Below are 16473 nucleotides of genomic sequence, written 5' to 3'. Positions count from 1 at the left end.
TGCATTTGAAATAGGGCCCATCTAACCTCATCCAGTGTATACCTTTGTAATAATGCATTGTTCATGTTTGGGGTGACACATCTATCCACCGCATCTAGTACACTCCCCATATCCGTGGGGTTTGCTGTGGTAAAGAGCACTTTGAAGTATTGCTCGGCTACTTGGGCAATCTACTCATCCGATGTATGCCAACCACCATCCATATCCTGAACACCCGATATATGGTTTTTCCAACGCCGTTGACTTGCTCGTTGGTGGAAAAATTTTGTATTCTTGTCACCTGCAGGTAGCGAAATGGATCAGGACCTTTGTCTCCAAGATAGGTCATCATGATGTAGGATTGTGTTTATCTCCGATTTCAAGGTGCTAATGCGTTGGGCATTGTTGGCATTATTTTGCAATGAAAGATCTTCAAGTTCTGCTTGCATCACTTGTAGTTTGGTTTTAGAATTCCCAAAGATGGCTTTGCTCCACTCCACTAATGCAACCTGGCACTGTTTGATTTTCTCAAAAAGCTTAAACATTGGACTCCCATTTTGTGTATCCCTTCCCCAAACTTCACGAATCAAGCTTTCACAATCCGGATGTGTGGACCATTTTTCTTCAAAATGCCTTGGCTGCCTCTTCCTTCTCCTATGACCGATGGGTAGGTGTGTTGATATAAGAATGGGCACGTGGTCCGAATATGTTACCTGGAGATGAGTGACTTTCACATGTGGAAATAGGGCCCTCCACTCAATAGTTCCACAAGCCCTATTTAATCTTTCTTGGAAAAAACCCTCACCTTCTTGTCCATTGCTGCATGTGAATATGTTACCATGAAATCCCAAATCCACTAACCCACATTGTAGAAGTGCTTCTTTAAATTCCTGCATTGGTCTTAGAGGTTGTGTGAGCCCTCCTTGCTTTTCCTCCATTGTTAAAATCTCATTGAAATCTCCACAGCACAGCCACGATGCCGTACTTCTGGAGTGAAGATGTTTGAGTAAAGTCCATGACTCATGTTTCCTTTGCTCCTTAGGCCGCCCATAGAAGCCGGTGAATCTCCAAAATGAATTTTTAGACTTTATCAAGGAATCAATATGGTTAGGTGATTAGGTTTGGACATGCAACTCTACGCACACTTGGGACAATCACCATACACCGGTAGGGTAGATCATCCTGTACTCTTCACATTTCAATTACATATAGTTTTGTCTCCATTAGAAACAAAACTTTAGGAGCTTTCTTCCTCACTAAATGAGAGAGGACTTCAACTGCCGTTTGGTTCCCAAGCCCACGGCAGTTCCAGCTTAGGAGATTCATTGTGCTCGGCAGGGCTGCTCATCAGCCTCTGCCATTTGGATAATGTTTACATTGTTTGCCACCACGAACCTTCCACGCTTCCCACCCCTGTTCCCCCTCAAGATCAGTTTCAACCCTATGGAATTGCCGCTTTGAACTGACCAAGATAGGTGCCTAGGTTTGTGATTGTGTAGTAGGGTTTTAGGTACGTATTATTTTTTTCCATGTTTTGGTCACGTTGGGTGTTAGTGTCTCAAGTGCCCTCCAACTTGATGGTTTACCTGGTGTGTCTTGGTCCACTTCCTTAGCTTCGTAATTTACTGGGACATTAATTAGATGGTCCATTGCATGTTGGGCATCCATATCATCCCATTTGTTACATGGTTAATCGGTTTCATGCTCACAACCAGCTCATCATGGATTAATTCAGTTTCTGTATGAGGAATGATTGTTTCTGGATTGAGGAGCATTGATTCCGTCTTTATTATTTCCATAAGTGCAGAGCTAGCATCATGATTTGCGGCTTCTATTACTTTTGCACTCGGGTTTTCCGTAACGTATGGTTGTTTAGATTCAGTACCAGCTGTGTTTTCATCACCCTCCCCTACGGACAGAGACTTGGTGGACGACGAACCGTTCATGCTCTAGTGCCCCCCGATGTCTGGTCCCGTGTTTATTCATCTAACCTAGGTCGTTGACCCCTTCCAATCTGCCTTCAGCCATTCTCCGTAGGGAAGCTCACCGTGGTCACGTGTTTTTGGACTAGGGCACTCCTTTGCTTTGTGTCCAATTATACCGCACTGATAGTAGAGGCCCACCAACCTTTCATATTTGAACCCCACCAGAACCGTATCTCCCTCCGAGTTAACTACTACAGCATTCTGACATAATGGTTTATCTAGAGGTATTTCGAGTCGTATTCTGACGAAGTGAGCTTGTTCAGATAAGTACACCTTGTTGTCAATCTCCACCACTTTCCCCAATCCTCCACTAATGTCCTTACTTGCTTCCTCGTATATGAGATCGAAAGGCAGTCCCTATACTTGTACCCATAATGGGATGTGTTTAAATGCCACTGTTCTAGCCGTCATAACCCTCTCCCACCTCCAAAGGGCCAAAGGGTGATTTTCGAAACTCCATGGACCGTTGTTGAAAACCCAATTCAGCTGGCTTTCAAGTGTGAACTTGAATTGGAACAAGCCTTCCCCCACATCCACAATCCTCAGATCAAAGCCCATCTTCCATACTGACCTTAGAAGTGATTTTGCAGCAATTTGGTTGTAAGGGCAGGATGTGAGGAAACGACCTAGTAAGCTGATTGAACATTCTTTGAGAGTTTTGTTCTTGTGAATTCTCCCTACCTTGATCTCTTCCCCTTCTTCTTCTGTCAGAGCAATGTTTTGTACCCTTTCTATGAAGTCTAAGTCCATGCTTCCCAAATTAGAAGATTGGACAATACGAAATAAATCAACAACATATAGCAGCACCAAGATTGTTGTAGAAATGAGAGAAATAGAAAAAGCCAGTCTCACCTAAAGTGAGAAGTAGTGACCTCACCAGAAACGTGAGAGAAAGAGCTCACCCTACGTGAGAGAGAAAATGAGAATCCTGAGTTTTGGTTATTAATATATATATACTAGTGTGTAACCCTGTGCATATACATGGGTACAATTAAAAAAAAAATCACAATTATGCAGTTCAAATTATACATGGTATTAGCTTACACATTTCTAAAATATATGATGGTTTCTTATATTATATTATATATATATATATATACTCTTCAATTTTTGCACCCAATAATTCACTTGTCACAAAAATTAAAAAATTACATAGACACGTGGTATATAATTGAACTCCGATTGAAATCCAATTTAGAATCCAATTGGATTTTGACTCTTCAATTTTTACACTCAATAATTCACTTGGCACAAAAATTTAAAATTCAATAGGACACATAGCGCAAAATTAAGAATTTAATTGAAATTTAATTAGATTTTCTCTATGCTTTAACTATTAATATATAGTAGCCTGTAACCCCATGCATATGCATGGATACACTTAAAGATATACAATAAGATGCATAATATAATTTATATATATAATTTAAATACTCTTGATAGTCATTTTTATATTTTGTTAACTTTTTAAAAAAATTTGAAAGGATATTATTAAGTATAAAATGTAAATTGTCCATTTTTTTAAAACAATTATTGTGAAGCACTTTTTTTTTATGATTCATTTATTCTAGACTCTTTGGATTTTGTACTTAATAACTCATTTGGATGAGTATTTATGATGTGGTCCCACATTTGATTCTAAAATTAAGAAATAAAACTCTCTAAGAAAAAATAATTTAGGACACATGACACAAAATTGGAACTCTAATTTGAGTTTCTCTCAACTTCACCTATTATTATATATATATATATATAGATTAGCTTGTAACCCCATGCATATGCATGGATATACTTAAAAGATACACATTAAGATGCATAGTATAATAATCTTACATATATAATTTAAATATTATTGATAGTTATTCTTATATATTTTTTTAACTCTTTAAAAAGTCTTGTAAGAATGTTATTAGGTAGGAAACGTAAATTGTCCATTTTTTAAATATTTTTATGTTCATTAATTCTAGACTCTTTGGTTTATGTACATAATAATTAACTTGAATGGATATTTATGATATGATCTCACATTAGGTTCCAAAATTAAGAAATAAAACTCTCTGAAAATAAATAATTTAGGACACTTGGTGCAAAATTGGACTTCAATTGTAGAATCTAATTGGATTTTCTCTAAGTTTTACCTATATATATATATATATATATAAAATTTTTGTGCCAAATGAATGCTTTTAGTTATAAAAAAAAAAGGCTTTCCAAGATATTAACATCAGTTTTCAAAAACAAAAAGGCAACGACATGAATCACCTAGTGTTTCCAATGGTAATGGCTAATTGTGTTTTTCATCAGGAAATTTAAGGAAGACAACTCTATAGATGGAAGAAGCAGTGAGTATAGAAATTGAAACTGAAAATATTGAAAGTCAAAAGGATGCAAACCCTTCAAATGAAACAAAAATCAATATGAAAGGTTGGTTAGTGACCTCAAAATAATGATTGAAATGCGAATGCCAGAGCCTTCATTTCCTTTCAAGTGTCGCATCAAAAGAATTCCAGATCACCTTCTATTCGCAAAGTGAATAAACAAGCCTACCCTCTGATTATTTCAATTGGCCTTTTCACTACTACAACAAAAATTTACAGACCGTGGAAATTTTTAAGGTAAGGTATTTCGAGAGTTTCGTGAAAAGGGCTAATATAAACTCTGGAGAATTTAGTAAGCACTATAAGCAGGGACGGACCCACAGTTGGGCCGGGGGTGGCCCCCCCACCCCCTCTCAAACAACAAAATTAAAAAAACAAAAACAAAAGAAAAACAAAAACAAAAACAAAACTGGTAACATATGTAATATGAAAAATAAGGATTGTCCTTAAATATATATATATATATATATATTTTTTGGATCTCCTCTGAATTGTTTAGATATTGACCCACAAGAATGAAAGAAAAAAAAATATGGACTGAAAGTATAACATCAATAACTAACAAACTCTCATAAAAAAATAAAAATAAAAAATAACCAACAAATGTGTTGAAATATTTAAGAAATACTTATTTTGTATGTTATACTTTGTTGAAATGTTTATAATATCAAATGTTTAAGAAACACTTATTTTATATGTAGTATTTTGTTGAATATAAAATAGATATTAGTATTTATTTTCATAAAAAAAAAAAATTGTTTTTAGCTTTGGCCTCCTTCAAGTTCGAATCCTAGTTCCGTCCCTGACTATAAGGGAGATGGAAGTTCGCATTTCTTATTGCTATGCAGAGGCTTTGCTCGGCATGGACAGAGACGTTGTTTTGAAAATAATTCTGGTAGATGCAATCTTCATTCTTGAGCTTATCATAAGAAATGATAATGAACGTAAGGAAAGTGATGATTTTTTGATAATGGACCAAATGGATTTTATCATATTTGACTTGGTCTTACTTGAAATCCAGCTTCCATTCTTTGTCCTTGAGAAACCANAATATGAAAGGTTGGTTAGTGACCTCAAAATAATGATTGAAATGCGAATGCCAGAGCCTTCATTTCCTTTCAAGTGTCGCATCAAAAGAATTCCAGATCACCTTCTATTCGCAAAGTGAATAAACAAGCCTACCCTCTGATTATTTCAATTGGCCCTTTTCACTACTACAACAAAAATTTACAGACCGTGGAAATTTTTAAGGTAAGGTATTTCGAGAGTTTCGTGAAAAGGGCTAATATAAACTCTGGAGAATTTAGTAAGCACTATAAGCAGGGACGGACCCACAGTTGGGCCGGGGGTGGCCCCCCCACCCCCTCTCAAACAACAAAATTAAAAAAACAAAAAACAAAAGAAAAAACAAAAACAAAAACAAAACTGGTAACATATGTAATATGAAAAATAAGGATTGTCCTTAAATATATATATATATATATATATTTTTTGGATCTCCTCTGAATTGTTTAGATATTGACCCACAAGAATGAAAGAAAAAAAAATATGGACTGAAAGTATAACATCAATAACTAACAAACTCTCATAAAAAAATAAAAATAAAAAATAACCAACAAATGTGTTGAAATATTTAAGAAATACTTATTTTGTATGTTATACTTTGTTGAAATGTTTATAATATCAAATGTTTAAGAAACACTTATTTTATATGTAGTATTTTGTTGAATATAAAATAGATATTAGTATTTATTTTCATAAAAAAAAAAAATTGTTTTTAGCTTTGGCCTCCTTCAAGTTCGAATCCTAGTTCCGTCCCTGACTATAAGGGAGATGGAAGTTCGCATTTCTTATTGCTATGCAGAGGCTTTGCTCGGCATGGACAGAGACGTTGTTTTGAAAATAATTCTGGTAGATGCAATCTTCATTCTTGAGCTTATCATAAGAAATGATAATGAACGTAAGGAAAGTGATGATTTTTTGATAATGGACCAAATGGATTTTATCATATTTGACTTGGTCTTACTTGAAATCCAGCTTCCATTCTTTGTCCTTGAGAAACCATTCAACCTTTTTTATCCCAATTGCTCAAACTCCTTTTCTTTAATTGATCTAACTTTTAAATTCTTTGAGCAATTCAATGTTCGAAAAATTCTCCCCAAGAATGTGAAAATAGAACACTTCACCGATCTGATTAGAATATATCAGCTACCACAACTCCAAAGCCTACCGGAAAGACAACCTGTATCTACAATGGTTACACTTTTGTACTCTACAACACAACTGCACGAGGCAGGAGTAAAGTTTAAGGTGAAATCAAGCAAATGTTTACTTGACATAGCATTTGAATTCAAAAACGGAGTGTTGGAAATACCACGCTTAGAGTTATATGATCAGACAGAAGCTCTTATTCGAAATGTAATGGCATTTGAGCAGTATTGTTTTGGGGAAAAAACATGCATTAGGGATTACTATTTGTTTTTGGATTGCCTTGTCAATACTACCAGAGATATAGATTTACTTTGCGATAAGGGAATTATACGTAATTATCTGGGAGACAACAAAGCAGCAACATCTTTGGTCAACAAGCTTAACATCCATGTCTCATGGTCAGGCATAAACCCAAATCACAATCATATCTTCAAAGAATTGAACGACTTCTATAAGAAACCTTCGCACAAATGGGAGGCAACATTTAGGCATCAATATTTGAGCACTCCTTGGAGAATTGCTTCTACCGTCGCTGCTATCATCCTTCGTGTTCACATTCATACAAACAGTATGTTCTATCATCCAAATAGTGCCCATTGTTTGATTGCTTCTCAATAAATTTGTGCAAGTGCAGTGTGTGCAATGTGTGGTTATTACGTGGACTGTGAAGAGTTTAGATTGCTGCAGATTTCTTATCTTCCCTGATTGTCATCTACTTTTTATCTAAATAAAGCTTGGATAGGATTGTTATCTGCTTTAGTTTGGATAGGATTGTTGCTTGCTTTTGGATAGGATTCATTGTGTTAAGTGTGATGAGAAATTTTACTTCTATGGCATTTCCATTTTCATTGTCTATCGCATTTCTTTTTCAATTTTTGTAAGGCGATATATATGAACATTGATGGAGTTAATAAAAGCTATCAAATATATTTATCAAAACTCAGCAAGTATGTAAGGTTGAATTAATTCAATCATTTTGTTGACTTTATTCCGTGTCAAATTTGCTTGTAATTCAGCAATTAAAAACTCCGTATTTAGGTGGGAATTATGTAAGGGTAGTGTGTGAGAGAGTGTGAAGAAAAGCTCAAGAGTGTGCACAAAAGCTGAAGAGTGTGCACTCAAGAAGAGCCTCTTGATTGGATCTCGCGACTAGCGAGTCGCCATAGGTGGCACACGTGTGAAGCATGCAGAGGGAGCTAAAGGGTCACACCAGCTATTGCACTATAGAACAAAACCTCCAGTTTGGCTAGGCAATTAGCTCGTGACTCAAACTTATGACTCATTCCAGTCTCGAGGTCGAGTCACCAGAATGCCTTGTTTGGTTGTAACTGACTCTTTGCATTCCTTATATACCCTACTATAAATACCCTTATACCCACGAAATATAAAGAGTTTCCAGAGAGAATTTTGAAAGAGAAACCCTAGAGAAAAACAAAATTAACTCATTCACAATCTTCATCCTTTGATTCTTCAAATTCCTCTACTCTCACCCACTCCATTGATACATCCTTGAGAGGTACATTAGCCAAATCCTTATCTCACCATACCCATATCAGTGAGAAGGTTTTTTGGTGCTTGGGAAGCAGTTCGAAGGGACCAATTCATTTTGGTTGATGCAATGGGTGATTGCGGGATTCGGTAAGCTAGAGAAGACAATGTTCGGCATAACCCTATTACAGCAAGAAGCTTAGAAGGCTTAGGTGCACTGGGTAGATTAGGCTTGAAGGGTCTTCTGCTATTCGCCTAGGACTTCGATTTCCTCTTCAATAACACATCGCTATGTTGTCTTTGTATTTGCATCTCTCTTCCCTTAATCTTTGCCTTTTAATTACTGCTATGGTTGTGATTAAATTCGGTTTAGATTGTTTTACCAATTCTGTTATAGCTTATTTTCATATTCCGCACATATATTGTTTGATTATAAGCTAGTGTTGGTAATTGGTAAATTTGGGGTCTAAACATTCATTGGTGTTTTACACACTATTTGAACTTTCAAAATAATTACTGTGAGAGGATTGGTTTTCACACAAAATAGACCAATGTTGTTTCATACCATTTTCTATCCAAACCAAGCAAGAGGGTTTGAGATGAGGAAGAGCAATGGTCATGAGATAATTAATATGAACAAATTCATTAGAAATGCATACCCTATGCAAGGAAAACCTTAATTAGTCTTCCTATGATAAGAACATATATGGTGATTTGCTTATTACACATGTATCAACAAGGATACAACCACTTCCAACTTTTTTTTTTTTTTTTTTTTTTTATTCATAAAATGAAAAATTATGACATTTTTAAAATTTTATATATATAGATATATATAAACTTTTGAGTTTATTGGGTAATCATTTTTATATTTACTATTTATATACATATCTAAATGTTAAAGAATAAATTATTACATTTAGAATTTATGTTTAGTTTGTTAATTTTTATCACTTTTGAAAGGCAATGATAATTTTGAGACTGAAACTCAAACCGTGACTTATCACTTTTGGTGGAAGGAACTTGTTATATTACCAAAGCCCTACCTCTAACCCCATTTTAATTTATGTTTTATTTATTTATTTTTAATTTGTCTTCTTTTATTGGTAATTAAAGAAACTCACTATTCATCACACACTCACACATGCAAAAAAAACTCTCACACAAAAGGTAATATGAGCTTTGACCAACAGGGGCGTAGCTATGCGTAAGGATGGCCGCCCAAAATTTTGAATTATATATATATATATAATTATTTTAATGTTTTCAAAATTTAGTCTACAAAAATAAGATAGTTGGCCCCCCCAAATATTTGATTTAGTCCAATGATGCTCTTAAAAAAAAATTGGTCTAATAATTATAGAGACATAATATTATTTTTCACAATTCTATTTTTTATTGTAAAATATGCTCTTATATATGTTAAATATTTGATAAAGTTTGGCACCAAACATATTTGAATATATATATATATATATATTTAACTAGTTATGTGGCAATTAACAAGTCATTGACTCATTAAAAAAATAATGTCACTAAAACTACACATGAAATGTCTCTTTGGTTACTATATAATGGGTTAGAGCAAGATAGTTTCAATTATGTTTGAAGTCTAACTTATTCTTCCAAGTTTTGGATCATTCATGTTTTTGAAAATTTCATTAGTTCAATTGAAAGATTTTTTACTTACTTTAGTATAAAATTTGAAAATTTGTATAGAAAATGAAATTTTTTAAGAATTTCACTATAAAAATAGTAAAAATGAATTTTATTTCATGAAAAATCGCCACCAAACATAATTTTGATTGAAATGATTAAGCTCTTTTTGTTGTTTGGTGTGTATGTATATATAACTTTTCTTTTTTTTTGGAGAAGCATGTATGTATATATAACTTATCAAATAAAAAAGTGTGTATATAATAAAAAAGCATGTGTATATATGCATGTGGGGGGTTGTCTTGATAAATATATTAGAGTTGCAACTTGGTCCCCACAAACAAAAATTCCTGGCTCCACCCCTGTCAACCAACATGATTTGAATGTTTGGATTGTGTGCCTATTCAAGTCTCTATCTCTTGGAATTATCCACTCTTCTACCAACATGCTTCATCTGTCTCTTATGATCTTCTCATCTTCTCTGCTTTTCACATCTAAATACATTAGGCAATCAATTTCCTTTTATTGTATATTTCTCTCTGACTAAACTCTTGAATGCAATCTTGAAGATGTCAAGGTTGTGGTAATTTCGCAAAAGTGATGCATTTCTATCACTATATTTAGAAGTTCATTTTTGTTGTTTGTTGCATTAGTAAAATATATTTTTAAGATTTCCGTTGTTATTGGATAGCCCCTTCCATTTTAATGATGATAAGGAAAAGGTTACAAAAGCAATCACTTTGGTGAGAATTAAAAATATTCCGGCACTTTCAACCAAAAAAAATACAATTCAAGATATTCGTGTAAATGTAAACTTTTGTTGGTCCCATCCATACTAATAAACTAACAAAAGGAAATTTAACTATTATGGGACTGTGCTTTAAACTTCTACCATAGGGAAAAGAAGAAGTAATAATCGTTATGTTTGATGCAGCATAATATAGCTATATAATTTACCAAAAATAATAGCTATATATTATTTTATTATAAGTTTTATCAATTAAAAATAAAATACTATGCTTAACAACTTACATTCCTATTTCTCTTCTACTTAATGACATGAATATGATAAGTGAAGTAACTCCCTAGATATTAACAACATCAAATTATACCATAGAATGAACATTACACATGGGTTCCCTAGAAAATTTCATGAAAATAATTTTTAAAGCAAAACTATAGTGAGTTTGTGCCTCATGCAGGTCATCATCCAGTGTTTCTAATGGTAATGGCTTACCGTGTATGTCACCAGGAAATTTAAGGAAAGCAACTCTATAGATTGAAGGAGCAGTGGGTATAGGAATTCATCAAGGATCAAATGCTTCAACAGAAAGAGAGAGTGAAAATACTGAAAATCAAAAGGAAGCAAACACTTCAAATGAAAATAAAATTCAAAATGAACGATTGGTTGATGATCTCAAACTAATGATTGACGCGCCGGTGCCTCCATTATCAATTGAATGTCGTATCAAAAGAATTCCAGATCACCTTCGCCAAGTGAAGGAACAAACCTACACTCCTACGACTATTTCAATTGGCCCTATTCACCGCTGCAAAAAAAAATAAAAAATCATGGAAACATGTAAAGTACGGTATTTTAAGAGTTTCATTTCCCAGACCAAGATAAACTTGGAGAATTTAGTAAGCGCTATAAGTGAGATGGAAGAAAGAATTTGAAGTTGCTATGCAGAGACTACTTTGCCCTTAATGCACAGTGATGATTTCGTGAAAATGATTCTGGTGGATGCGGTCTTCATTCTTGAGCTGTTCTTTAGATATAGTAATCATTATTGGGAAATGGATGATGTTATTTTAATGGGCCAAAAAACCAGCTTCCATTCTTTGTTCTTGAGAAACTATTCGACCTTATTTCTCCCTATCGCTCAAACTCTTTTTCTTTCATTCACCGTACCTTTGTGTTCTTTGACTATTTCAATGTTCAAAAAATAATCCCCCAGAATGTGAAAATAGAACACTTCACTGATTTGATTAGAACCTTTCAAATACCTCAACTAATATGCCTACCGGAAAGACGAACTGAAAAGTTTACACTTTTGTTCTCTGCAACACCACTGCATGAGGCAGGAGTGAAGTTTAAGGTGAGTTGAAGCAAATGCTTAGCAGACATAACATTCGAATTCACAAACGGAGTGTTGGAAATCCCACGCTTAGAGTTATATGATGGGACGGAAACTCTTATTCGAAATGTTATGGCATTAGAGCAATTTTGTTACCCGACAAACGATTACGTTACCGATTACTTTATCTTCTTGGATGACCTTATCGACACTACCAAAGATATGGATTTCCTTTGCAATAAGAAAATCGTGATTAATTATCTAAGCGACAACAGTGCAGCAACATCATTTTTCAACAATCTTAACATAAATATCTTATCGCCAGGTGTTAACTCAAATTACAGTCATATTTGTCAAAAATTGAATAAATTCTTTGAGAAACCTTGGCACAGATGGAAGGCAACGTTAAGGCATCAATATTTTAGCACTCCTTGGAGAATTGCTTCTACCGTTGCTGCTATTATCCTTCTGGTGTTCATGTTCATACAAACAGTATGCTCTATTATCCAAATAGTGCCTATTGTTTGATTGCTTCTCAATTAACTTTTTATCAGATACGGTGCAAGTACAGTGTGTGCAATGTGTGGTTAGCACGTTGAGCCAGAGTTGCAGATCGATTGCTTGATGAGTACTTAGATTACTGCAGATTTCTTACCTTCTCTGATTGTCATCTACTTTTTATCTAAAAAATGCTTAGATAGGATTGTTATTTCTCATCTAATTTTATCTAAATAAAGCTTGGTTAGGATTGTCATCTGCTTTAGTTTGGATAGGATTGGTATTTGCTTTTTGGATAGGATTCATTGCATAAGTGTGATGAGAAATTTTAGTTCTATGGCATTTCCATTTCCATTGTCTATCGCATTTCATTTTCAATTTTTGTAAGGCGAAATACATGAACATTGATGAAGTTAATAAAATCTATCAGATATATTTACCAAAACTAAGCAAGTAATTGCTCTAAGGGGATTGGTTTTCCCTCAAAGTAGACCAACGTTGTTTCATACCATTTTCTATCCAAACCAAGCAAGAGGGTTTGAGATGAGGAATAGCAATGGTCATGAGATAGTTCATATGAACAAATTCATTACAAATGCATACCCTATGCAAGCTAGGAAAACCTTAATTAGTCTTCCTATGATAAGAACAGATATGGTGATTTGCTTATTACACATGTATCAACTATCAACAGGGATACGACCGCTTCCAACTTTTTTTTTTTTTTTTTTGCACCAGAATTTTATCCTTCAAACATTAGAACTATTGTCCTATTCCATTACTTGCAGGAGAATACATGACTTATAGACTTAAGAGTTATTCACGATGGAATGCTACTTTTCTCATTGTGTACGAAGGAGATTTGATACTTTCTTTTTTAATTAAAATAATAAAAAAATAACAACAACATAAAACAGCAAAATGATAGCAAATTTATTCATTCAAATTTTATCATTTTGTACCTATGCTGAGAAATCCCCCAATTTTTTAGACAACTTCGCAAAAGAGTGTCTTTTGCCAAAAGATGAGAAGCATGATTACAAATAGAGCTAGTATAAAGAAAAACTACATCTATCTTCTAGCGACGTTAAAACATGAATATTTTAGCACTCCTTGGGGACTGCTTCTACCATCGCTGCCATCTTTCTTTTGGTGCTTACTTTAATACAAACAATATGCTCTATATCCAAGTAGTTTAGGGTCAATGCCTGTGTAATTTGGATACCAATGGTTGTTTGATTGTTGCTGTAGTGCTATAATGGATATGTAATTTCCAGTTCAAGAGCATCCATTGGAAGGGGATCAGTTAAAGCCCCCTGCCCCCCAAAAATCTTCTCCCCCTAAAAAATAATAATAATAGAGAAGAAAGACAAATCAAGTGTGAGCCTGTAAGACAGGTCAAAGTTTTCAATAAAAGACATTCTTGAGCTTTATTTTTAAAAAAGCTTTTCTCTAAACTTGTCTGTATAGCAGAAATCTCAATTCAAGCAGTGTGAAAATTACAAACAAATCAACACTCCGTGAAAGGGATCAATCAAGGCAAATATATTGATTAAACAACCCTTTCCTCCTTAGGCTCAGAATTTTGGCCTACAAAGCTGAGTTTGAACAAGATTCTAGTTCACACGGCCTCTATGACCACCCCCAATCTTTAAAATAAAGGACGGCATTACCTAATCATGATAAGGGGTTAAACTACCTGAAAAATTGGAAATGGATAAGAAAACCACACAAGAAGTAGGACACCAAATAAAGCAACCCGATAAAGTAAAGAACTAAACCTTATGCGATTCAACGATGCAATTGCTCTAAGAGCACTGCAAATCATGTCTTCATTACAATCTAGTTCTTGCCTGACAGCATCTTGCTTTGGCTTAAAATTGATAGTCTTCTGCAGAGGATCCACCAGTGAATCCAACACTGAAGAGTACAAAACTAACATTAGATAGAATGTCCGAAGCTCAACTAAATCTTAATGAAGCAAAATCAATGAAATCACTAACCTGACAATACAGCAGAAGGACACTTATCCGCAAGTTTTGAAGGGATAAGGTGGCAAGGCATTTTGACATCACAATGATCTAAAAGAGAATCCAAACTAGTTGTGGAAGCTACAAAAACCACAAACACCATTATGTTACCAATCACAGCATTTAATTTGAAAGATAAAATCTAAAAGCACTAGAAAGTTGAATCTAACATCACTGTCCAACACAAGTCTAACTGAATATGAAAGGTACACTAAGTGAGAATAAAAAAGTATAGGCAGGAAAAAAAAAAAAAAAAAAAAAAACCAACTTACAATCCAGACCGGATTTCAGGTATGGAACAATAAAAGATGAAGGATTCACTTGGTCAAGACAACTATCAAGCAATGTGTCCACACATTCAAAAGCAGCCTTTCTCAACTCAAGTCCATCATCCACGATTCCACAATGTGCTTGAAAGGACCAAGATCAACTGCATGTCCTTATTAATTCTTGCTGCGCCAGATATTTAAAAACAGAACATCATGTCAATACATCAATATATCACTGGTGAACAATAGATAAAGATACAAACAAGAGTAAGAAAGAAAGGGAGAGGAGCACAGACTAATTGGAAATAAAAATAAAAATAAAAAAGGAACGAAATGTCCAAGCCACATTAATTAATACGTTCAGTCATAGGTCTACACATGAAAGCCGAATAATAAATCACAATAAAATGGAAGTACTGCAGTTCAGCGAACTAAAACATCAGTATAGCCAAAGCATTTTAATGGAATGAAGATGTGTACTAACTGCACCAAATAAGTTCCAAATATTAAGACACCCAGCAACTAACAAGTCAATAATAAATAAAATCATTTACACCAAATCATATGCACATGCATTATCAATAACATACTATTTCAGATTACGGAAAAGATTCATTTAACATGAACAATGTCAAAATCTGAAGTTACCTTAACAATTGTCTGATCATAAAATGTGGCAATAATTCTGGAATGTGAGATGCCAGGGTATATAATCTCGTCTATCTTCTCAGACCTCTCAACTATAGAATATTTTACAGCAATGACAACCGTAGCTCTGGTGAATGCAGTTGGACTGGTTGTTCGTACCTATAGGAAATCAAGAGTATAAAACAAACATACTGTTGTGCGAATTGGGTGAAATAAATCTGTTTACACAAGGTTAAAGAAGAGAGAAAAGAAAATATGATACAAGGAATTTACGTGATTCGGCAATATGCCTACGTCCATGGGAGGCGATAGAATAATTTTCACTATAACTTTAGAGATTACAACGACTTGAAGACACTCTCACACAAACCCAAACCCTAAATACACCATTGGTTCTCTCACAAATAAATAGAGAACACCCTATTGTATTTAGGCAAAAGTTGCAAGACACTAATTGCTATCCGTAGCTCACTTTCATGCTTCCTCACTCGATCCACCTTTATTTATAGCCAAGGATCAGCCGAAAATACCAACAATTTCAGCACACTAGAGACTTCTATTATTAAGGAAGTCATCAATAGTGGCTAAGCAATCCATGAATCAAGTCATACTTTCTAACATAAGCATGCATCCATATATTGCCTATAAAGTCATACATTTCGGCTGGAACAAAGAATGCATGAATATTGTTCAAGTCGGTTCCTTGCCCTTTCTAGACAATTCATGAATGCCAATGGATACATACATTTCGGCTAAAAGGTGAAGTGTTCCAGAACATGAGAATAATGCAAGACTTCTATCAAAGAAGTCAATAAATTCGGCCATGGCTTGACATGCAACATTTAAATGCAACTTCTTGATTGTTTGTTGTCTAATTGTTAAGCCACCAATTTTGACAATTCAAGCCATTCCAACACATACAAACCTCCATCAAATGTAAAAATAAAGTATTCATCAAAAGCTTGAGGAAAAGTGGACAAAATAAAACAAACATACCTTGAGTGCTGGAACAAGTTTTGAAGGTTCGACAAGTGCAATTTTCCCCAGACACTCAGCTACAACATTACGAACACCCTCTTCATCACTTTCACAGTGGTTGAATAGGAATTTAAGAATCTTCTCAACACTAAAATCCTGGAATTCTACTTTATCTACTGACTGTTGTCCAATTACCTGCAACACGTCATAAATTGTTTCTTCTGCTGATTATCAATTTGGTCCAAAATTAAACGAAGATGTTGGACCGTACATTG

General features: G+C 34.4%; 2 protein-coding genes and 1 pseudogene across 2 annotated transcripts; 2 read left to right on the top strand and 1 right to left on the bottom strand.

Moving 5' to 3' along the window:
• Window positions 1–299: 299 nt before the first annotated feature.
• Window positions 300–917, bottom strand: LOC112000495 (uncharacterized). Its single transcript, XM_024032637.1, has one exon. It carries the CDS (start codon window positions 915–917, stop codon window positions 300–302), a length of 618 nt encoding a protein of 205 aa, XP_023888405.1.
• Window positions 918–6175: 5258 nt separating this feature from the next.
• LOC136071223 (UPF0481 protein At3g47200-like) lies at window positions 6176–7171 on the top strand. Its single transcript, XM_065782262.1, has one exon. It carries the CDS (start codon window positions 6176–6178, stop codon window positions 7169–7171), a length of 996 nt encoding a protein of 331 aa, XP_065638334.1.
• A 4257-nt stretch (window positions 7172–11428) lies between these two features.
• Window positions 11429–12303, top strand: LOC112024515 (UPF0481 protein At3g47200-like; annotated as a pseudogene).
• The last annotated feature ends 4170 nt before the right edge of the window (window positions 12304–16473 follow it).

The sequence above is a fragment of the Quercus suber genome, unplaced genomic scaffold, assembly GCF_002906115.3.
Source record: "Quercus suber isolate HL8 unplaced genomic scaffold, Cork oak 2.0 scaffold_295, whole genome shotgun sequence".
Lineage (NCBI taxonomy): Eukaryota > Viridiplantae > Streptophyta > Magnoliopsida > Fagales > Fagaceae > Quercus > Quercus suber.
Note: the sequence above shows the minus strand (reverse complement) of the source record. Positions and strands in the feature narration are given on the sequence as shown.